Source organism: Gadus chalcogrammus, chromosome 21 (assembly GCF_026213295.1).
Source record: "Gadus chalcogrammus isolate NIFS_2021 chromosome 21, NIFS_Gcha_1.0, whole genome shotgun sequence".
Lineage (NCBI taxonomy): Eukaryota > Metazoa > Chordata > Actinopteri > Gadiformes > Gadidae > Gadus > Gadus chalcogrammus.
This window is the reverse complement of record NC_079432.1, coordinates 11,257,886-11,276,478: the sequence shown is the minus strand read 5'-3', so window position 1 is coordinate 11,276,478 and position 18,593 is coordinate 11,257,886. Positions and strand designations below refer to the sequence as shown.

At 43.4% G+C, this 18,593-nt stretch overlaps 3 protein-coding genes across 3 annotated transcripts; 1 reads left to right on the top strand and 2 right to left on the bottom strand.

The window, feature by feature from the left end:
- Window positions 1-43: 43 nt before the first annotated feature.
- selenol (selenoprotein L) lies at window positions 44-8,899 on the top strand. The gene is made up of 9 exons (XM_056581478.1): window positions 44-376; window positions 862-940; window positions 5,237-5,290; window positions 5,512-5,557; window positions 5,741-5,868; window positions 6,005-6,119; window positions 6,219-6,341; window positions 6,587-6,724; window positions 7,444-8,899. Exons 1-9 carry the CDS (start codon window positions 271-273, stop codon window positions 7,561-7,563), a joined length of 909 nt encoding a protein of 302 aa, XP_056437453.1. The 5' UTR covers window positions 44-270; the 3' UTR covers window positions 7,564-8,899.
- On the bottom strand, window positions 8,453-12,364 carry clec11a (C-type lectin domain containing 11A). Its single transcript, XM_056581479.1, has 5 exons — window positions 11,974-12,364; window positions 11,313-11,427; window positions 10,994-11,101; window positions 10,673-10,756; window positions 8,453-9,988 (listed from the first exon to the last, which is right to left on the bottom strand). Exons 1-5 carry the CDS (start codon window positions 12,043-12,045, stop codon window positions 9,576-9,578), a joined length of 792 nt encoding a protein of 263 aa, XP_056437454.1. The 5' UTR covers window positions 12,046-12,364; the 3' UTR covers window positions 8,453-9,575.
- Window positions 12,365-13,864: 1,500 nt separating this feature from the next.
- On the bottom strand, window positions 13,865-18,480 carry c21h1orf198 (chromosome 21 C1orf198 homolog). Its single transcript, XM_056581099.1, has 6 exons — window positions 18,123-18,480; window positions 17,750-17,800; window positions 17,169-17,288; window positions 15,912-16,085; window positions 15,205-15,642; window positions 13,865-14,940 (listed from the first exon to the last, which is right to left on the bottom strand). The coding sequence occupies exons 1-6, from the start codon at window positions 18,426-18,428 to the stop codon at window positions 14,884-14,886; spliced, it is 1,146 nt and encodes a 381-aa protein (XP_056437074.1). The 5' UTR covers window positions 18,429-18,480; the 3' UTR covers window positions 13,865-14,883.
- Between the last annotated feature and the right edge of the window lie 113 nt (window positions 18,481-18,593).

Here is an 18,593-nt window from a genome sequence, read left to right as displayed (position 1 = left end):
TACATTTTTTAAAATAGAATACATAACATCAAATCGAATACAATATAAAGCAGCGTGGTTTTCTGGCACATTTTCATATTGACCACTGGATGTCACCAAAGTCCCCCTAAAGCACTTGGGCAGATTATCGTATCATGTGGTCTAATGTGATACGCTTTCCTGTCTGCCACATGGTTCCTCCTCGTTCCCACTAGGTTCACAACTCCGAATGTATTGCTGCCAAGTTGATCTCAACTGAACCACAGTTGACAGTCGTGGTGTGTCGGTACAATGGCTGGTACTGCAGCTGAGGTGGAGGAGTCGTTAACCAACGCCTTGTCTCTTCTCGTTAACTTGGGCAAAGTGATTCTTCAAAATGCAAAGCAGGAAGCGGGAGGTAAGAATTGGAGTAACATTTGAACTGCACATTTGGACAATTCTATAATAATCTACGAACAATCAATGCTTTGTGTGTGGTTGCTCTGGGTAGAAAAGCATATGTATGCTATTTATCTGTATTTATAATCTATTAAAGAGAATAATTATTAGGACTATCAGTAATATAAGATTGCAATTGCATTGCCAGCCAAAATACTCTGAATGGATGCATACACATCTTATGTAATGCATATCGTACCATTTAGAATTGTCTTACTATTTAAAATATTTATTTTGATAAAGTATTAATGTAGGCCCCTGCAGAATTTGGTATGCTATTTTTACTATAATGGAATAGTGGGACCTGGTCCATTTAAACTTAAAGCCTACTGGTATTCTAGGGATTGAGCAAGACTCTGAAATCCCTGTCATGCTCATTGCCAGCACAATAGCCATATTACAAAAGTCTTAAATCTTACTATGCCCCCATTGTTCTCCCAACAGCTTCCCTGGAACAATTTGTCCCTAATAAGATCACTACGATGTTTGGTTTGATGACCGCCGCAGCTGACTTTTACAACAGGTGGGAATGTGGGTAAAACCTGCATAACATTACAATACAAGATGTTTGTAATGTTGCTTGAGTGTAAATCATTTTCTGGCACACATTACCTAAAATTCCAAGAGGACGTCCAGAGTTTAAAATGAACACCTGCCATTAGCCAATGGAGAATAGATTTGACCAATGGGCAGGTCAAAGTAAATTCAGGGTTGTTATATCACAATATCTCTAGTTCCCAATTAACTAAACATTCACTTATCCTCCTTTGAATTCTCAGTACATTACAGTGTCAAGAAGTTACATCTTTAACATAACATTTATATTAATGTAGGGCAGTAAAATGTACTTAAATCAACTTGTCACCTTAATATTTGCACTGAGTTCAAACCGACAAAATAAACCACGTGTGCTTATGAGATGAGCCCTTTATAATCAAAGAAAACAAATCCCTTTACCACAGGGTTTAACATAAGGATATGACAAAGTGTGGTAATAGCATTAGGGCAAAACCATATCTAATAAATAATACAATCCTTAACAAAGCCTTTGTTTGTTAATGGCTCCTTTAAGGCAAGGCAAGGCAACTTTATTTGTATAGCACTTTTCATACACAAGGCACGCTCAAAGTGCTTCACATATAAACATTGTCATACAATAAAATAAAATAATAGATAAGTAAAATAAAACATGCAAAGAAATGAGTAAAATAGAAAGTTAAAAAGGCATTTTAGCATTAAAATAGAAAATAAAGGCAAAGTTAAAAAAGCTTTTTAGAAAGTGCAATGTATTTAAGATTTAGCAGAAAGCTAAAGCAATCATAAAAGTCTTCAGTCTTGTTTTAATGGTGCTCAGAGTTGGGGCAAGTCTTAAATCCTCAGGGAGTTTATTCCAGCTATTTGTTGCATAGTAACTAGATCCTGCTTTCGTGTTTACTCTGGGGATAATTAACAGATTGGTCTCAGAGGATCTTAGTGGTCAAGAAGGCTTATGTAGTGGAAGCCTATCAGTTAAATATTTTGGGCCTAAACCATGAAGGGATTTATAGGTTAGCAACATGATTTTGAAATCAATTCTCTGACCTACAGGAAGCCAATGTAACGATTTATGAATTGGTGTACTGTGTTCAAATTTGGGTCTTTGTTAGAACTCTAGCAGAAGCATTCTGAACAAGCTGAAGCTTCCTCAGAGTTTGTTTTGGGAGACCTGTAAGGAGACCATTCTCCTGACCACGCCAGGAGAATCAAGTTTACTAGTGATAAAGGCATGTACAAGTCTTCGGTGGCCATGAGCCCTCTAAGTCTTGCTACATTTTTAAGGTGGTAATATGCTGATTCTGTAACTGATTTGATGCGACTGTCGAAATGTAAATCTGAATCCATGATAACCCCTAGATTTCTGGCTTTGATTTAGGTTTTCAGGGACAGAGAGTGAACATGTTGGGTTACTTTAAGCCTTTCCGTTTTAGAACCAAATACAAGTATCTCTGTTTTGTCCTCATTTAGTTGAAGGAAATTTCGGCACATCCATTCTTTCATTTGCTCAATGCACTGGCACAGCAGATCTATGGGTCGATAGTCATTTGGTGATAGCGATACATAGATTTGCGTGTCATCAGCATAGCAATGATGGTCAATATTGTTATTTTGCATGATTTGCCATGGGAGCATGTAGATGTTGAATAAAGAGGGTCCTAAGATCAAACCTTGTGGGACTCCACATGGGACGTTGGTTGATTCTGATACAAAGTCGCCAATGGAAACAAAGTAGTTCCTATTTTGTAGGTAGGACCTGAACCAATTTAAGACTGTGCCTGAAAGCCCCACCCAGTTTTCTAACCTGTCCAGAAGTATTGTATGGTCTACAGTTTCGAATGCAGCACTGAAGTCAAGCAGCATTAGTATTGAGGTTTTGCCAGAGTCTGTGTTAAGACGGATGTCGTTTACAACTTTAATAAAAGGTCTCAGTGCTGTGCAGGGATCGAAATCCTGATTGGAAGATGTCATAGCAACCAGTTGATGCCAGGAAGTGATTAAGTTGCTGGAGGACAACTTTCTCAATGATTTTACTTATGAAGGGTAGATTTGATATTGGTCTGTAGTTGTTAATAATAGAGGCATCTAGGCTCTGCTTTTTTAAAAGGGGTTTAATAACTGCAGTTTTCAAAGCTTTTGGGAAATTGCCTGACTGGAGAGAGTTGTTAACTATCTGCAATATGTCTACTGCTAGGCAGTCGAAAACATTCATAAAGAGGTTGGTAGGTAAAGTATCAAGGCAACAGGTGGATGGCTTTAGTTGTGTCACAGTTTCCACAAGTGTTTGAGAGTCTATAACATTAAAGCATGCCGTCCTTGCCATGTTACTTTTGCCTGAACAGGGTGGTAGTCCAACATTTTTGTTTGAAGTGGAGATATTGATGGCGTGTCTGATGCCTGCAATTTTATCACTATAAAAAGCTGCAAACTCATTGCATTCCACCTGATCTGGAATGGAGATCCGGTGGAATTTGTGTTGGGGTGTTGGTCAGTCTGTCAACAGTTGCAAATAGGGTTTTTGCATTATTAGTGTTGGTTTTAATGATATTGGAGAAAATTGTTTCTCTAGCACTTTTTAAGTCTAAATTGTAGGCACGGAGGCCCTCTTTATAGATATCATGGTGAATATGAAGTTTTGTTTTACGCCAGATGCGTTCAACCCTCCTGCATTCTTTTTTCAGTGCTGTTACAGAAGCGGCTTTTATCCAGGGTGCCTTTTGCTTTCCAGAAATCATTTTAACCTTATAAGGTGCAATGACATCTTTGACTTTCAAGATTTTCAAATTAAAGTTTTCTATAAGATCATCAGCAGAACATGGGTTGAGAGGTGGTAGCGAGGAGATGGCCTTTTTAAAAAGTACATAAGAATCTTCATTGATATACCGTTTTTTGACAGTATTTGATTTTGTCTGTATGTCGGGAATGAATGATATGTTAAAGAAAACACAAAAGTGGTCAGACAAGGAAGGATCAGTCACAGAGAGATCAGAAACATTGAGGCCCTTTGTGATAACCAGGTCTAGAGTGTGCCCCTTACAATGAGTAGCCTCTTTCACATGTTGAGACAGTTCAAATGTGTCCAAAATAGTAAAAAGTTTTTTTGCACACTTGTCATTCAAATCATCAGTATGAAAATTTAAGTCACCAGTTATAACTAGACAGTCAAATTCTGTGGAGATGCTAGACAATAATTCTGTAAAGTCATCGAAAAAATTTGCAGAGTATGTGGGTGGCCTGTAAATAATTAATAGGAGAACTCTGGGGGAGCATTTCAATACAGCACTACGGTAATCGAATGATGGAAAATCACCAAATAACATCTGTTTCCCCTGAAATACATTTTTAAATACTGCAGCAACCCCTCCAACTCTTTTTCCAGATCTACATGCATCAAAAAAGTTATAGTTGGGAGGAGCTGTCTCTATCAGAACGGTTGCACTGTTATTTTGTTCCAGCCATGTTTCAGTTAAAAACATAAAATCCAGTTTAGAAGTGGTAATAAAATCATTATCTAAGAATGATTTGTTATAAAGAGACCTCACATTAAGTATAGCCATCCTGATGGTGTTGTTGATAGGCTTTAAGGTTGTTTTTGGTTTGGAGGCAATAGATATGAGATTTGTGAGGTTAGCAGCGTGTCTAAGTTTCCCTTTGTTTACTCTCTTAGTGGTTACAGCATGAATGCAAAAGTTGCCATGTTTTGACGTAGGCAACCTCGGGTTCAGCAGATTATGTCAAACTTCCTTTATACTGTGTCTACGGCTGAACCCTTTTGTCTCAGTCATACTCAGGACTACTATCAGTACAGGGGGTAACACCCAGGGATAACACCCAAGTGGAGGGCAGCGCCCTCCACTTGGGTTTTATCAGCCTGTGGCCATGACTTGGCGATGATATCATTGACACTGATGCCAACATTTTCCAGGTTCTTAAATTCAGCTGGAAAATCGAAACCATGAAACTACATTGAAGCAGCGTGGCCCAAGGGTCACCACGCACCCTTGGGCCAGCTCTGATCTAAACTTGAGATAAGGAGCTTCTTTCAGAGGGCTTTCAGGAGGTGTAATAAAATACACCTGTAATTTCCTTGGAATAGGGCACAGAGTTGACTTTTATCCTGTTTTATCCTGTTTCAAACACGTAGGCAAGATATTACTTATACTTCCTTTAAACCTCTGTTATTTTTGTAGTAGTAAGTGCAGGGCCTTTGCATCCTCAAACTATTACCCTCTTGCTCTCGTGCCGTCAAGTGTGCCATTGTTGGTTTTGTGTTTCTGCCCGGCAGGATTGGGGTGACAAAGAAGAGTGACGCAGAGTCTGCATGGGCAAAGTCTTACCAGTAAGTGGGATTTAAAGTGGACCGAATTAAAAGATACATAGAGAGAAAGAGATACGGATGGATTGACTCGTCGATGGGTGCGTCTTATTTGGATTTTAATGGATTAAAATGAAACATACTGCAAGTTTAGTCCAGCCAAAATAAACCCCCAATCCCCCAAGTGACATTTTGAAAATATTCTCTCTCTCTCTCTCTCTCTCTCTCTCTCTCTCTCTCCCTAGCCAAGCAGCTGTGAGAGAAGGAGTTGAAAACCTTCTACAGTTGGAGGTTGGTTCATTACATTTTCATGCATCTTTTGTTTTCCTCTCTCTTCATAGCTGCCATATCAAAATCTCTCAACTGTCCTTCGTGTGTGTGTGTGTGTGTGTGTGTGTGTGTGTGTGTGTGTGTGTGTGTGTGTGTGTGTGTGTGTGTGTGTGTGTGTGTGTGTGTGTGTGTGTGTGTGTGTAGAACGAGTGGGACTCTTTTGCGGTGAGTGTGGATGAAGGTTTGAGGCCAGCCGAGACGCAGGGGCCTAAAGGTTCCACGGCAGACAGGCTAAGCGGCGACCTGGCCCTCGTGGACGCACGCACCACAGAGTACGACACACACACACACACACACACACACACACACACACACACACACACACACACACACACACACACACACACACACACACACACACACACACACACACTCATTGGATATCGTGTGCTTGTGTGTGTGTTAAAGAGCTGTGACTCTGGGCCAGTACCTTGGTAAAGGACAGAGCCTCCTCCTGGTTCTGATCCGACACACGGGATGACTACCGTGACGAGACCACGCAGCCGAGCTCGAAGCAAACCAGGTCGGTTATGTTTTGTCCTCTGCACTGCCTGTCTGGGAAAGTGCATTTAATTCATGTCAAGCGTAACAAATATTATTGTGTGTGTGTGTGTGTCTGTAGGCCCTCCTGGGAGCTCGTTCGGCGCGGGTCTTATTGGTCTCTTATGGTAGTGTCGAGGGGGCCAGGCTGTGGTTGGAACAGACTGGATGCACATTCCCTATGCTGTTGGACCCACAGAGAACGGTGTGCACGAGAGTCTGCCCGTGTGTGTGTGTGTGTGTGTTCTACTTAGCTTATATGTGTGTGCTGTGTAAGTGTGTGTGTGTGAATGTGTCTACTTCTTTAAGGAACAGTTAATAGATGAGTAATAATGTAATGCGTAGTTATACACATGTCATACATTTGTCCCAGATCTGCAGGACGATATATGTGTGGGTTTGGTTATTGATTATCACACTTGGTATTAATGCATGTGTCATTTGTCCCAGATCTACAGGGCCTTTGGGCTTGGCTCATCCTACGCCAAGGTGCTGAAGTTCGATTTCCTGCTGCAGATGGGCGAGTGCAAAGTCGCGGGCCGTGAAATACCCGACGTCCCCCACAGCCTGCTGGGAGACATCTGGCAGGTGAGGCGCTGGAACCTTACCCCTCCCCAAGCATTTGTTAGGCCAAAAGGTGGCCTCTATGAATGTACGTGTGCGCCTAACATGCACCATGTAAGCCTTCCCATGAGCAGACTAGTGTTTTGAGTTGTAGTTAATACCGTCGTCGGAAAATGTTGACGCTTCTGAATGACGTCAAGCCGAGGCTAATGTCAAACCAGGACAAATAAATACCTTCCAGCCAGAGGACCTCACTCTCCCTGGACATCCAGTCCTTCTCAGCATTGAATGCCTTGCTGTAGGGCTGTGCAAATTATTTAGTATTTGATCATGATTTTTTGGTTAAACGATCTCCAAAGGAATATAATCGAGTTGGACTTTTCTAAGAATATTTGTGTACTTCATTAGATGTTTTATAGAAATTGCAGAACAGCTGGACACATATTTGTGAATTATTTTTGATTTGAACATTTTCAACGTGAAGTGTTTTTTTGAGAGAGATGCTGAATATATGCATCATGATTTCAAACTCAAAAATAATCGTTTGAATAATGAAATCCATGATAACATGATTTCAATATTTACCAAAATAATCGTGATTATGATATTTTCCGTAATCGGTGAGCCTTGACCTTGCTGTGCATTTATCGCTGTTTTGGGGACACTTTCCTCTCCTTGTCTCGGGTTAATGCCCTGATCGTTGGTGGACACTTTTCAAATGTCATCTCAATGTATGTTTTCAGATGGGGGGAGACTTTTTGCTGGACCAGGAGGGTAAAGTGCTCCTCTCCCACCCCTCTCAGCACCCCCTGGACCGGCCAGCTATGGCAGACCTCCTGGCGGCCATGCCTGGGAAACCATAGCTAGGGAAACACAACGCCGGCGGGAGACACCGGTGGGGACGCGGCACTGAGACTCCGACGGGTGGAGCGGCTCTCCTCGGCTCACGTTGATGACGTCACGCTCTCACACTCATGAAAACCATGAAGAGGCGTGGCTGACAGCCTGTGAGTGGAGGAAAAGATGGCCGCACTACCTCTGTGGTAGTGTCAGTGCTTTGGAATAGTCCTACTAATTTGCCCCCCGGACTCTCATTTAATATTTATTTTTAGAAATTTCCTTTTGATAAAGGAAAAATGGTTAGGGTTAGTATTTTAGTAGTAAGTAACAATTATAAATGAATTATAGGTGTTATTGTGATGTTTACTGAAGGTGTGAACTCTAGCTTTCTGCCGAGGGAGGAATTTCTAACAATGAACACTTATTTGGCAGATCCTATTGGTTTACAGAAGTCCACAGGTATCAGACTATATATGCTATTGAGTAACCCATGAAGGAATGTCATGAAGGAAACTGTATTTTAGCAGTTTTGCAGACGAGCATATCAACCATAAATTCTCCATGATGTAGGGCAGGGTGAAGTACATATTTTAATCATACTTGATTCAAAAGAATGGAATAGTTGCTGGAGATCACTGTGATTGTAAACCTAGCTCTAACTGTAAAGACATCACTGTGAATTTAAACCTAACTATAATGTAATCACTGCAGTCGTCCCCCTTGTTCAGGATGATACGAAGTCTAAAGATCCACTGCCCCAAACGACTGGGCTGTTTGGAAAGGAAAAGGCACTTCACTTCCTGACACTAAAACCAAATTACCCTATCCTTATCCACACATCCACCTAACCTCATTTAACTCTGGGAGAAAAGGCTGCAGTGGAAATTACATGTATTGTGGGTTTAAGTTTGGCCTTGTAATAGTCAGTTGAATTTTATTGAAATGGCAAGGTATTTTGTCAAAAAAAAAAAAAAAAAACATCTTTGTGAAATTGATGACAATAGAATCAAGAAACGTAAACAGTCTTTAATACAGTGCATTCCGAAACAATATATGTTAAGTCTTTGATGTTATGCATTATGCATGCATTATGACAGCAAATCAATCATTTTTAACAATGTTTTCCATATAATGAGTAACTCGCTAAATCAAAATATAAACACATTAGTGATTTCACTGCATTCTCATGATAATCACTTCGCACCATCAAAGTCCATGAAATGTTTGTATCTATTTGTATTCATGTATCTTATGTTCTTGCTAAAACATTTATGCTTATGTCACCTTTTATGAATAAACCAAGTGATATATTTATGTATTTTAATAATTTAAAATTGAATACAATTAAAAAAATATGAAAGTTTAGACCTGACTTTATTTCTGCTTAGCTATATTAGCAGTTTCCTTTTGGTTTAACCTTGAAATGGTCTAAACCTTAAAAAACAAATTAACTGTAGAGGGCAGCAACCACACAAATGTGGAATCCTGGGTTATTGCTCTTCATAAAAGTAAAATCTTAAAGAGTTATTGTGGACCAGACTATTTCCTGACACAATTTTATTCAAATTGGGAATGTTCATGTAACTTCATTAAAAAAAGCTAAGAGTGCAGGTTTTAACATTGTGCATGATTTTAAGCTACAGATGTAATAACAACACTCTAGCATTGTGCGCATATGATACTGATGATGTCATTTTAACAATATACTGCATACATAGAGGGTGGAGAAGAATAATGTTGGGACAGAGCCTTGATTAATATTAATGTCAAAAGGCCTCTTGAAATGTTATTTTAAAACTTTTGAAGATATGGGTAGCTCATTTCATACTTAATATGTGCATTGTAACACAACACCAAACTTAATTTATGTATTTATTTGATGTGATGTTATGATATTTCTATCTCAAAAAGAAAAAGTCAATCATAAAAAGCAAACCTCCTATTTAACCAACCACCAACATTCCTGCTTCCTCAGGGGCCACAACACTTGGATCAAGTAAAACACGTAAAATGGTGATACACGGTCCCTCCTACTCTAAAGGGCCACCCTGTCGTCGAACTCGCAGAGGTAGCCCATGTTGCGGTCGCAGTAATGGTCCCACCAGTCACCGTCGTCCGATGACATCGCCACGCAGTTCTCCCGCCTGCCGCCGTCCGGCTGGCTGGACAGGAAGTGTTTGCGCCACTGGAAGTAGGAGACGCGCGTGCCGTCGTCGAACAGGTACATGCCCTCCGAGAGCAGGTCGTTGACGCCCAGCCACACAGGCCAGTTCCCGGTCTGGTAGAAGGCCTTCACGTAGTCTGCCACCGCCTCCTGCTCCCTGCGGTCGCGGGGCATGGCCAGGCGGCCACCGCGCTCCATGCACTTGCGTGACGCCCCCGCATAGTCCTCAAAGTTTCTGTAGACCAGGTAACACTTGTAGCCCACCCGGCGCCCTTTCTGGCATCCTGAAGTGTATGGGGGGTAGAAGAGGGCAAAACCTGACCTACTATTTAACCCAATGTCCTCTTATGCTAGAGTGTGTAGTTTCACACTCCAGCAAAACGTCCACTGAGAGAGAGCCAACAACCCCAAACGGGTATCGCACACCGGTATTTTTGTTGGTGTTTGTTGAGGCAGTATCCTGAAGGGCCAGATGGTTTGTTACACAGAACCATATGGGAAGTTGTCTTTGAAAACACTTTGGAAAAGGGCAGGCACACACACGCAGAATACTAAGTAGGGTGTTTGATTAACCATCTCTTTGTCTGTCTATCTCTGTCTATCACGTGGATCAAGAGTTCCTCAGAGGACATTGATTGATCTGAACCACTGTGGTTCGGTCACAAGCGCATAACTTGAAGCCTGGCAAGATGGAATCTCGCATGATTGTGATCTCAAGGATTCAGTTGCCTTGGTAACTGTGCTAGCGCCTTTAGACAGGATGTCTTTAAGTGTTGTGGAAATTCACACATCAAGGATACCACCACAGACCAAAGCATGTCTATGTCCATCCCTATGATCCATTCTGAAGCCTATATCATTTCAGAACCAATAAGGCATATTTTGTAGCCTGGGTTTTAAACACTTTCTGTAGAACCATGAAACAAGAGACATGTGCGTACATTTAATTTGCATTTAATTTCCCGTACCTTCCAGTCGCCCCATCTCCTTACGATTGTCTTTGCTGTACTTGTCCAGATCATGGATGATGTCCTCCAGCTCTACTACTTTGCCTGTAGCGAATCAAAAGCGAGTAAGCAGTATGACAGGGTTAGCCTAACATGTGAACAAGAACATGTGGATGTCATATATTCATTGATTGGTGGTGAGGTATAAGATTAAAGACTTGTGTCGTGTCGTTATGCCATTGCAATTCTACAAGTAAAGAAGGACCACATACTTGATGGCTCTTGTGAGTTTGTTGACACCAGGTCACAAATGGAACTAAAGGTAAGTGAGAACCATCTTACCATCTATCCGGGATAAGCGGTCCCCCATCTGGGAGACTTTGACGTCCAGGGTGTAGTGGCCAACATTCAACTTATGAATAGCCTGGTCCATGTCTGCCAGTCTGGACACTGCGGGTGGACAACACAATAGAATGTGTTGTGACAATGTAAGAATGCAGGAAAACACAACACCAAGTGAGCATAGATCAACAAGAAAACAGCTTTTTACTGGCGGCATTAACTGCTTAGGTTCGTCTGATTTGCGGTCAATGTTCTGAAGATGCCACGCAGACTTTGGGACGGGTTCATCTGTAAGCATTATACAGTACATGTTACCTACAGATGTAGTTGTATGTGTTCTCAAAGTCCGACAACTGGCTGGTGGGCTCGGGTTCTGGCTCTGGAAGCTGATCAGGAACATCACCTCTTGCCTTTTTCATCGCCGCCACAGATTGCTAACACACACCCACCGCACGCACGCACACACACACACACACACACACACACACACACACACACACACACACACACACACACACACACACACACACACACACACACACACACACACAAATGAATGCTTTTCTAAAACCAGCCCATATAGTAGCCCTGCAGAAACAACTTTATTACATTAACATAATGTAACATTTACACAGCCCGTGCAGTAAACCAGTTATATTGGTTGTGCCTGCATTGTCCAAAGATATTTCAGGTCAACCTACAAAAATGTCTTCGTTCAAACTGCCAATCTGCATGTGACAATAGGCTTCTCTGTCATTGCTGCTGCCTTTTGCCATTGGGTGTGGACTTTTGTCAATGACACACACAGACACACACACACACAGGCACACACACACACACACACACACACACACACACACACACACACACACACACACACACACACACACACACACACACACACACACACACACACACACACACACACACAGACACAGGCATACACAAAGAGACATGCACATGAGTGGTACAATTCTCACCTGCGTTGGTGGAGCACAAAAACCAAGAGAACACAGACACAACATAACGACAACGGAGAACTGAGGTCCCATTTTCTTCTTTCTTCTTGAACGCCCTCGATTTTCCTTGAAACACACTCCACTACGGACTCTGCCCCAACCTCCCTCTCCCTCTGGTTCCCTCTCTCTCTCTTGGAAAAAGTCTGGTTCCTTTTCTTTCAAGCCTCAGAGACACGCGTCAGGGGTGAGTGTAAGAATCTGGAATGTGCCATTAGAAATAAATGTTCCGAGCCAAAAGGTCTTTAAAAAATAAAATATAGTGGTCAAAACATCCTCGCTGATGCAGTATTGACCTACAGTTTGGTTCTGAGACTTTCATGCTTTGAGTTTGGTCCGCACTCCTTTTAGAACGCCTCATGTCCCAAAGACAAACAACAGGAAAGGCCTTTGTTTGTGATCCCACCTCCCGTTTCCACAATTTATGTGACTTTACAAACACTCACACGCTCACACTCACACACATTGGGCCCAGCATTTCTACCACACAAGTTGGTAGGGTACAACCAGGCCTTTTAATCCACACCAGTATGGTCAAACTTAAGAATGACTATCAATGCACTCTTCTCACACTCGCTTAAGAAATTCAGGAAACACAAATAAACAAACAGGAGAGCGGGCCCTTCTGCAGTGAATGTGCAGCAGGATTACCATAAAGCTTTGGGTTTTTTGGACCAATGCCCTGTGACCGTGGCTGGAAGCTGGCTCACATGAGGCCAACGGCACAGGAGGTATGCCAGTTAAAATGCAACAAGAATCTCTCGCAAGTTTGGATTCCTTACTTCTCAAAAGAGCCCATTGAAACAGGTTTCTCCTTGGGATCTGGACCGTGGCCTTGTTAAGACTGGGTGGGGTGAGGGGAGCAGGACACAACATTGACCGCATGGAATTGCGCACTTTTTCCCCCTGAAGGGCTGCGCCGTCTTGGACACGGTTTCCGACATTCCGGTCCGTTTCGGACATCATTTGGGTTGGTGTGAGAATTGGAGACTTCTCTAACTTTTCCAACGATCAGTAGACACTTCTGAATTAAGGTGTTTCAAATATTCCAACATTCCCAAATATTATTGCGCTGTGTAACAGGGATGTGAATGTGCAGCAAGCCTTGATAGAGAATACGCAATCCTCCTAGTTTTCTTAGCTCTCATGTTTGAGCAGAGGGCTCAGACGAAGTCGCTTTTGATTAAAAGCGTCTCCTATATACCCTTAATATAAATACACTGGGACCACAGAACATCTGTATCTGTAAACATCCATCTTTGTTTTGTCTACTACTTTACCATGCTGCAAAGTGGTATGAAGGGGAAGGCTTAGGAATCTAACCCAGCTGAGCGATGGGTGGAACAGCGAGGTGGGTGTGCTCAGGCCTGGTACCGCGACACAGTGCGTCCTCTGGGACGGCACAGCTGTGGTCTTGCCTCAGGACATCCTCCTCTCCACTTCTCCTTACTTTCCAACATGCCATTCTTTTTGTTTTGGGATGTCCTAGGATGTATTATGGGCAACCTTGTTGCCAAGGAGACAGTCCCATTTCCACCTTGTTTTCCACCACAGCAGCAGTGACGACTTCTGAGGTCACGACTGCTGCCTATTTTCAGGTTTTTGGTGGTGTTGTTGAGGGGGGGGGGGGGGGGGTTGTGGGCCAGGTGCCAATTGTGCTTGCTTGGCTTTTCCAATGGCTCGCAAGTAAGCCAGAGGGATTACGGACTTGTACAGTAGTGTTTTGAGCACAAAAGCAGCAAACAGGGCTGTGACACATTCATTGTGTTTAACATTGTGCAGTCTTTGTCTAAAGCATGAATGAAACATTTACATTTCTCTTTGTCACTGGGATTCTTATGGACCAATAAAGTAAAACAAACAAGTCTCATTCATTACATTTTGAGTTTGGTTTATTCACTTCATTGTGATTTCATGAACACACAAGTGTAATATATGGTATATGAGGATACAATCAATGGATATTCTTTGACATAGAAAAGTCAGTAAAATAGTTTTCTAGAAGTGTAAAATGGAATTTTGCGCTACAATGCTAGCAGTAACCAACCACTCATGCATATTTCTCTGCTTTTCATCATATAAATCCACACATCATTCGGAATATGAACAAGGTCTGAGACATAAAGTTGTCGGTTAAAGAGCAACCAAACACTGAAATCCAAACCCACAGAAAGGGCACCCTCTCTGGCGAATCCTATGTCACTGCAATGTCCCATTCTGATTGGCTCCATGGAAGCCAATCACGAAAAGCTGCTCAGGCGGCTGAAGTTCAGTGTTTGATCGCTCTTTTATTAAGGGTGGCAGGACTTCCAAGTGCTGGCCTGGAGTTAAATTCCCTAGCGCGTCATCCCACTTCCCCATCACTCATCCTAGAGGGAGGTACATAGTGGCACACCATTTCTCCCATGCTCCAGGAGTCCAAAATAACAATCAATGAATTAACCCAGGGTCTAAAAGAACATACATACATGACTATATTTGCTAAACAAGGAAGGGCAACTGGATGAGTACAAAAACATGGTTAGGCCTGTATAACAGAGTGCTAGCTGGAATGTACCTTTAAGCATGAGGATAGTGCATACCATGGGATCCAGAGTTTTTGTGTATACACACACACACACACACACATGAATGCAGCTCATGTGATAGAAAATGCAAGCATCAAAAAACAACAGCAGTGCGCTATGCCCCAACAAGCCACCATAAATAAATAGAGGGCTGTAACATGTGTTCCATTCTACCCTTTTTTGTGTTTCCTAAAGCAAGACATGGAAGAACTGAAGTAAATCAATGACATGGGGGCAATACTTTGAGACTAGTGATGGCAATGGCTGATTGGGTCCAGGGCTGCGATGGGTGATTATGTTGCCGTGGTTACCAGTTGTCTAGGAAGTCGAATCCCGTCTTCAGGATGCTGTTGTTTGTGTTGAACTGATAGTGGAAGAGCCAGGGCATGGAGCGAGGGGGAAGAGGAGGGAAAGAAGGAAAAGAAAAAGAAAATCTTGTCACATTTTCTTGAAATAGACACAACCTTTATGAAACGAAACCATTACCACCATGGAAAAAACAAATATATATGATAATATGTAATACTCTTCATGATAATGCAAACAATAATCAACTTTTTTTTATCGGAATAACAATTCTGTGCGTCACAATACATATAAACCAAACTATACAAAACCCGTGGCGCACCTGGGCGAAGGTGGGGCTGTTGGCCAGCGACGGGTCCTCCACCTCCGCTTCCTTCTTCTTCCTGCGGCTGTGGTCGTGGCGCGGAGACACCACCGGGGGCTTGCTCAGCTGGCTGCTGGAGAACATCTCGTCCATGGCGCTGCCCACCGAGGGCAGGGTGCTCTGGCTGCGCTCCCAGCCCGCCCCCGCCATGCTAGCCTCCGGGATGGCCGTCGGCAGGGGGTCGGCGGCGATGGAGATGGTGGCGGGCGGGGCGACCGCGGGTTTGATGGCGGCCGGCGTGGTGATGGCCGCAGCAACAGGAACCGCCACAGGGATGGGTGGCGGTGGGGCGGGGGGCTTTGAGGCGCGGTGCTTGGATGGGGCAGCCCTGGCTGGGGCTGGGGGTTGGGGGTCGGCTACCTCCAACACCGACTCCTTGATGGTAGGGGTGGACTCCTATGGGGGCGGGGGATGGGTTATTGGTTACCTCTTATCTGGGTTCAATCTAAGCTCTAAAACAATTGGATGTTTTTCCGAGAAACCAAATTACTATTAACAGACAATGGCATGCAAACGCAGAGCTACAGCAAGTGACAAGAACTGACACTCATTTCAACCAGAAACGGCACACAAATCCAATTACACATACTAAATGTACAGGACATGAATTTGCTACAGGTTGCTGCTCGTTTAAGGGAGCCACATGTGATGTTTTTTTCCCCTACCAGTCGAAGGTAAGAGGGGAGGGGCTTCTCCCCTTTCTCCAGGGACTTGATCTGGCTCGGGGTGAGGGACTGGAAGTCTGCCTGCTCTCCTTCCAGCCGGGTCCGCTCGGCGCTGATCTTCCAGAAGGACGACTCCTCCTCGGCCCGCCACCCTGGGCCCTCGCTGCTGGCCACCTGTTTGAGGGACACGGTCAGGGTCTTACTGCTAGAGCCCCTTTTATCAGGACACTGCGTCATGACAAGTTCAAAAATAAAATAAAATACATTTCAATCATCACACGCTTTATTCCCTTCAGCAGGAATGTGCCAGGTTGCGATCTGATATTCTGTGGCGTTTGAAACAGGTGAATATTGTTTTGCCTTCATCCGAGCAGGTCCGATTCTTAAAAAGGTTTCCTGAACTAATGCTACAACCCATCAGCGTTGTGGGAACGGCTCCATTCACGAGTCTATTTGTGTTTGAAGGTGGCCTAATAACTGCACTGTTCATACCGCCTCCAGGCGCGACGAGCATCCGGGGGCGACCCGCTAACAGTCAGAGATAAAAGTATAAATAGAAAGGGTAGCAGTATTGTCCTCAGAATTATCTGTATGCTTTTTCATTGCTCATGTTTCCTTAATGCCTGCTTGGTCCATTGACTCCATGCGGCTGGGCTTTATTAGGATGCATGACTAGCCATACCCTGAACTGCAGTCTCATCGGCAGCCTGCCTTTGAAGCAAACTCCAGCCATCCCTACAAAACCCAACCAGTCCTTTGAAGTCATTCCACAGAGGGTGTAATGATTTTCAGCTACGACTCGTAGAATCAGGGATCTCTTTCCAAAGCGAGGCCAGGTGCAACAGTGCAGACATCATATGATTATTACTTAGTGGCAGTGAAAAGGTTTTGGAAGTAGCAACAGAGTGAACTGTGTGAATAAACAATGCAATGTTCAACTACCCTGTAACAAGGCCACATTTTGATGATGGTTAACTGTGTCAATTAACACATTTGCTTTTATGTTGAACACCTTTTTCTTTTAATAAGATATGCGCCACTAATGAGCCCAACCTAATTCTCATTCTCCACTTTGTCTGCATAACACGTCTGGGTACTGCCTATGCCTTCGGGCCAGACAAAACTGGATGATTTAATCTCTCTGATATGCCCCTAGTATGGTTGAAATTGTTAAATGATATATTCAGCTCAGGCCGGGTCCAGTCAGAGTCATGTTGCATAGCCCTCCATTGGAGGGTGTTCTTGGATCAGGCCTACCTTGTTCCCTGCTGTGCTTTTGTTGAGCTGGCTGGCCACAGGCAGCTTGGAGACCTTGGAGTCGGAGGATGAAGCGCCTTGCTCTGTGGTTCCTGAGATCAAGCTGAACTCCAACTGACTCTGCACAACAACAACAGCAACAGCAGCACATGACTACCAAACCTCATCATCCATCAACAGGGTTGACCTCTGTCTCTGTAAATGGGTCAGGACAGTATTTTCAGACATGAAATTTGTGTATTTTTGACTGGTATAATGATTGATTTTGTTATAGCCAAGAAAGCATTGTCCAACAATATAAAACACAAGCCTCTTTTTGGGGTTTAAATTGGAGCTGGAGACATAATGTTTGTCTTGACTCTGTTTCGCTGTTAAAGAAAACAATTTAACATTGGTTCTAATTTCTAAAAACAGGCAACCAATGCGGAGTGCCTAAAAAGGGTCATGAAGTGGCCTGCCAAACTTACGATTTCAGTACAATTCGAAACCATGTCTTTGTTAACAGAGTGAATAAACAAGTCAGATCGGACATTCATTTTATGTATTCATGGTGGATAAAGCATTTTAAAAAGGTGGTTTACCTTAGTTTCCCATGAGAAGGGGGCGGAGTGCTCATCTTGCCAGGTGATGTCCTAAACAAAGACACACAGCTGTGATTCAATACACGCACGCAGGCGCACCCTGACGGTCAAACTCGTCAGGCCTGCTCTGGGGATAACTTGGGGAGCTGGACGCCTGTGCTATTTGTTGTCATTGCACTTATAATCTCTCTATTGTGCTACCAAAACTAACACAGGCTGACATCATCACCAAAACTGTCACTCTTTCTAGACTGGCGTTTTATGATGTATCTCGTCGTGTGGCTACGTGGCTAGGCTAAGACTTAAATATCCTTCTATCACCCTACAAATAGTCAGAGTCGGCTTGAAAAAAAAACATTATCGTTTCAAATACCTCGTCTCCAAAGTGGACTATTTTCTGACCCGTCTGAATGAGCAATTTAGGGTAACAGACGACTTCTTCCCGGTCCACTCTGTGCATGGCGTATCGAGCTCGGATGTGAGGATCCATGAGAGAGTTGTCGATGGCGTTGTCCTGCTCGTTCGGCGTCATCTTCTCCCACGACGAGCCGTGGTCGGCTTTGATCCTCTCCCTCTCCTGCATAATTTTCCTGGCCATCGAATTGATGGAGGAGAAGTACTCCAACTTCTTTTCTTCCATCCTGTGGGCATCTAGCCCTGCCATGGTCGCAGCAGCCATTTCTAGTGGCTGCCACTGCCAACTCTCGAGTTGGTTAGGGAGGGGGCGGTGGGCGGGGCTACGGCGTGACGTGACGTGGACATAAACACAGCGCCTCTTCCCCCCGTAGATTTACAATGACGCCTACCGGCGGGACTAGAAACTGCAATAAGAATTTGGCCTGAT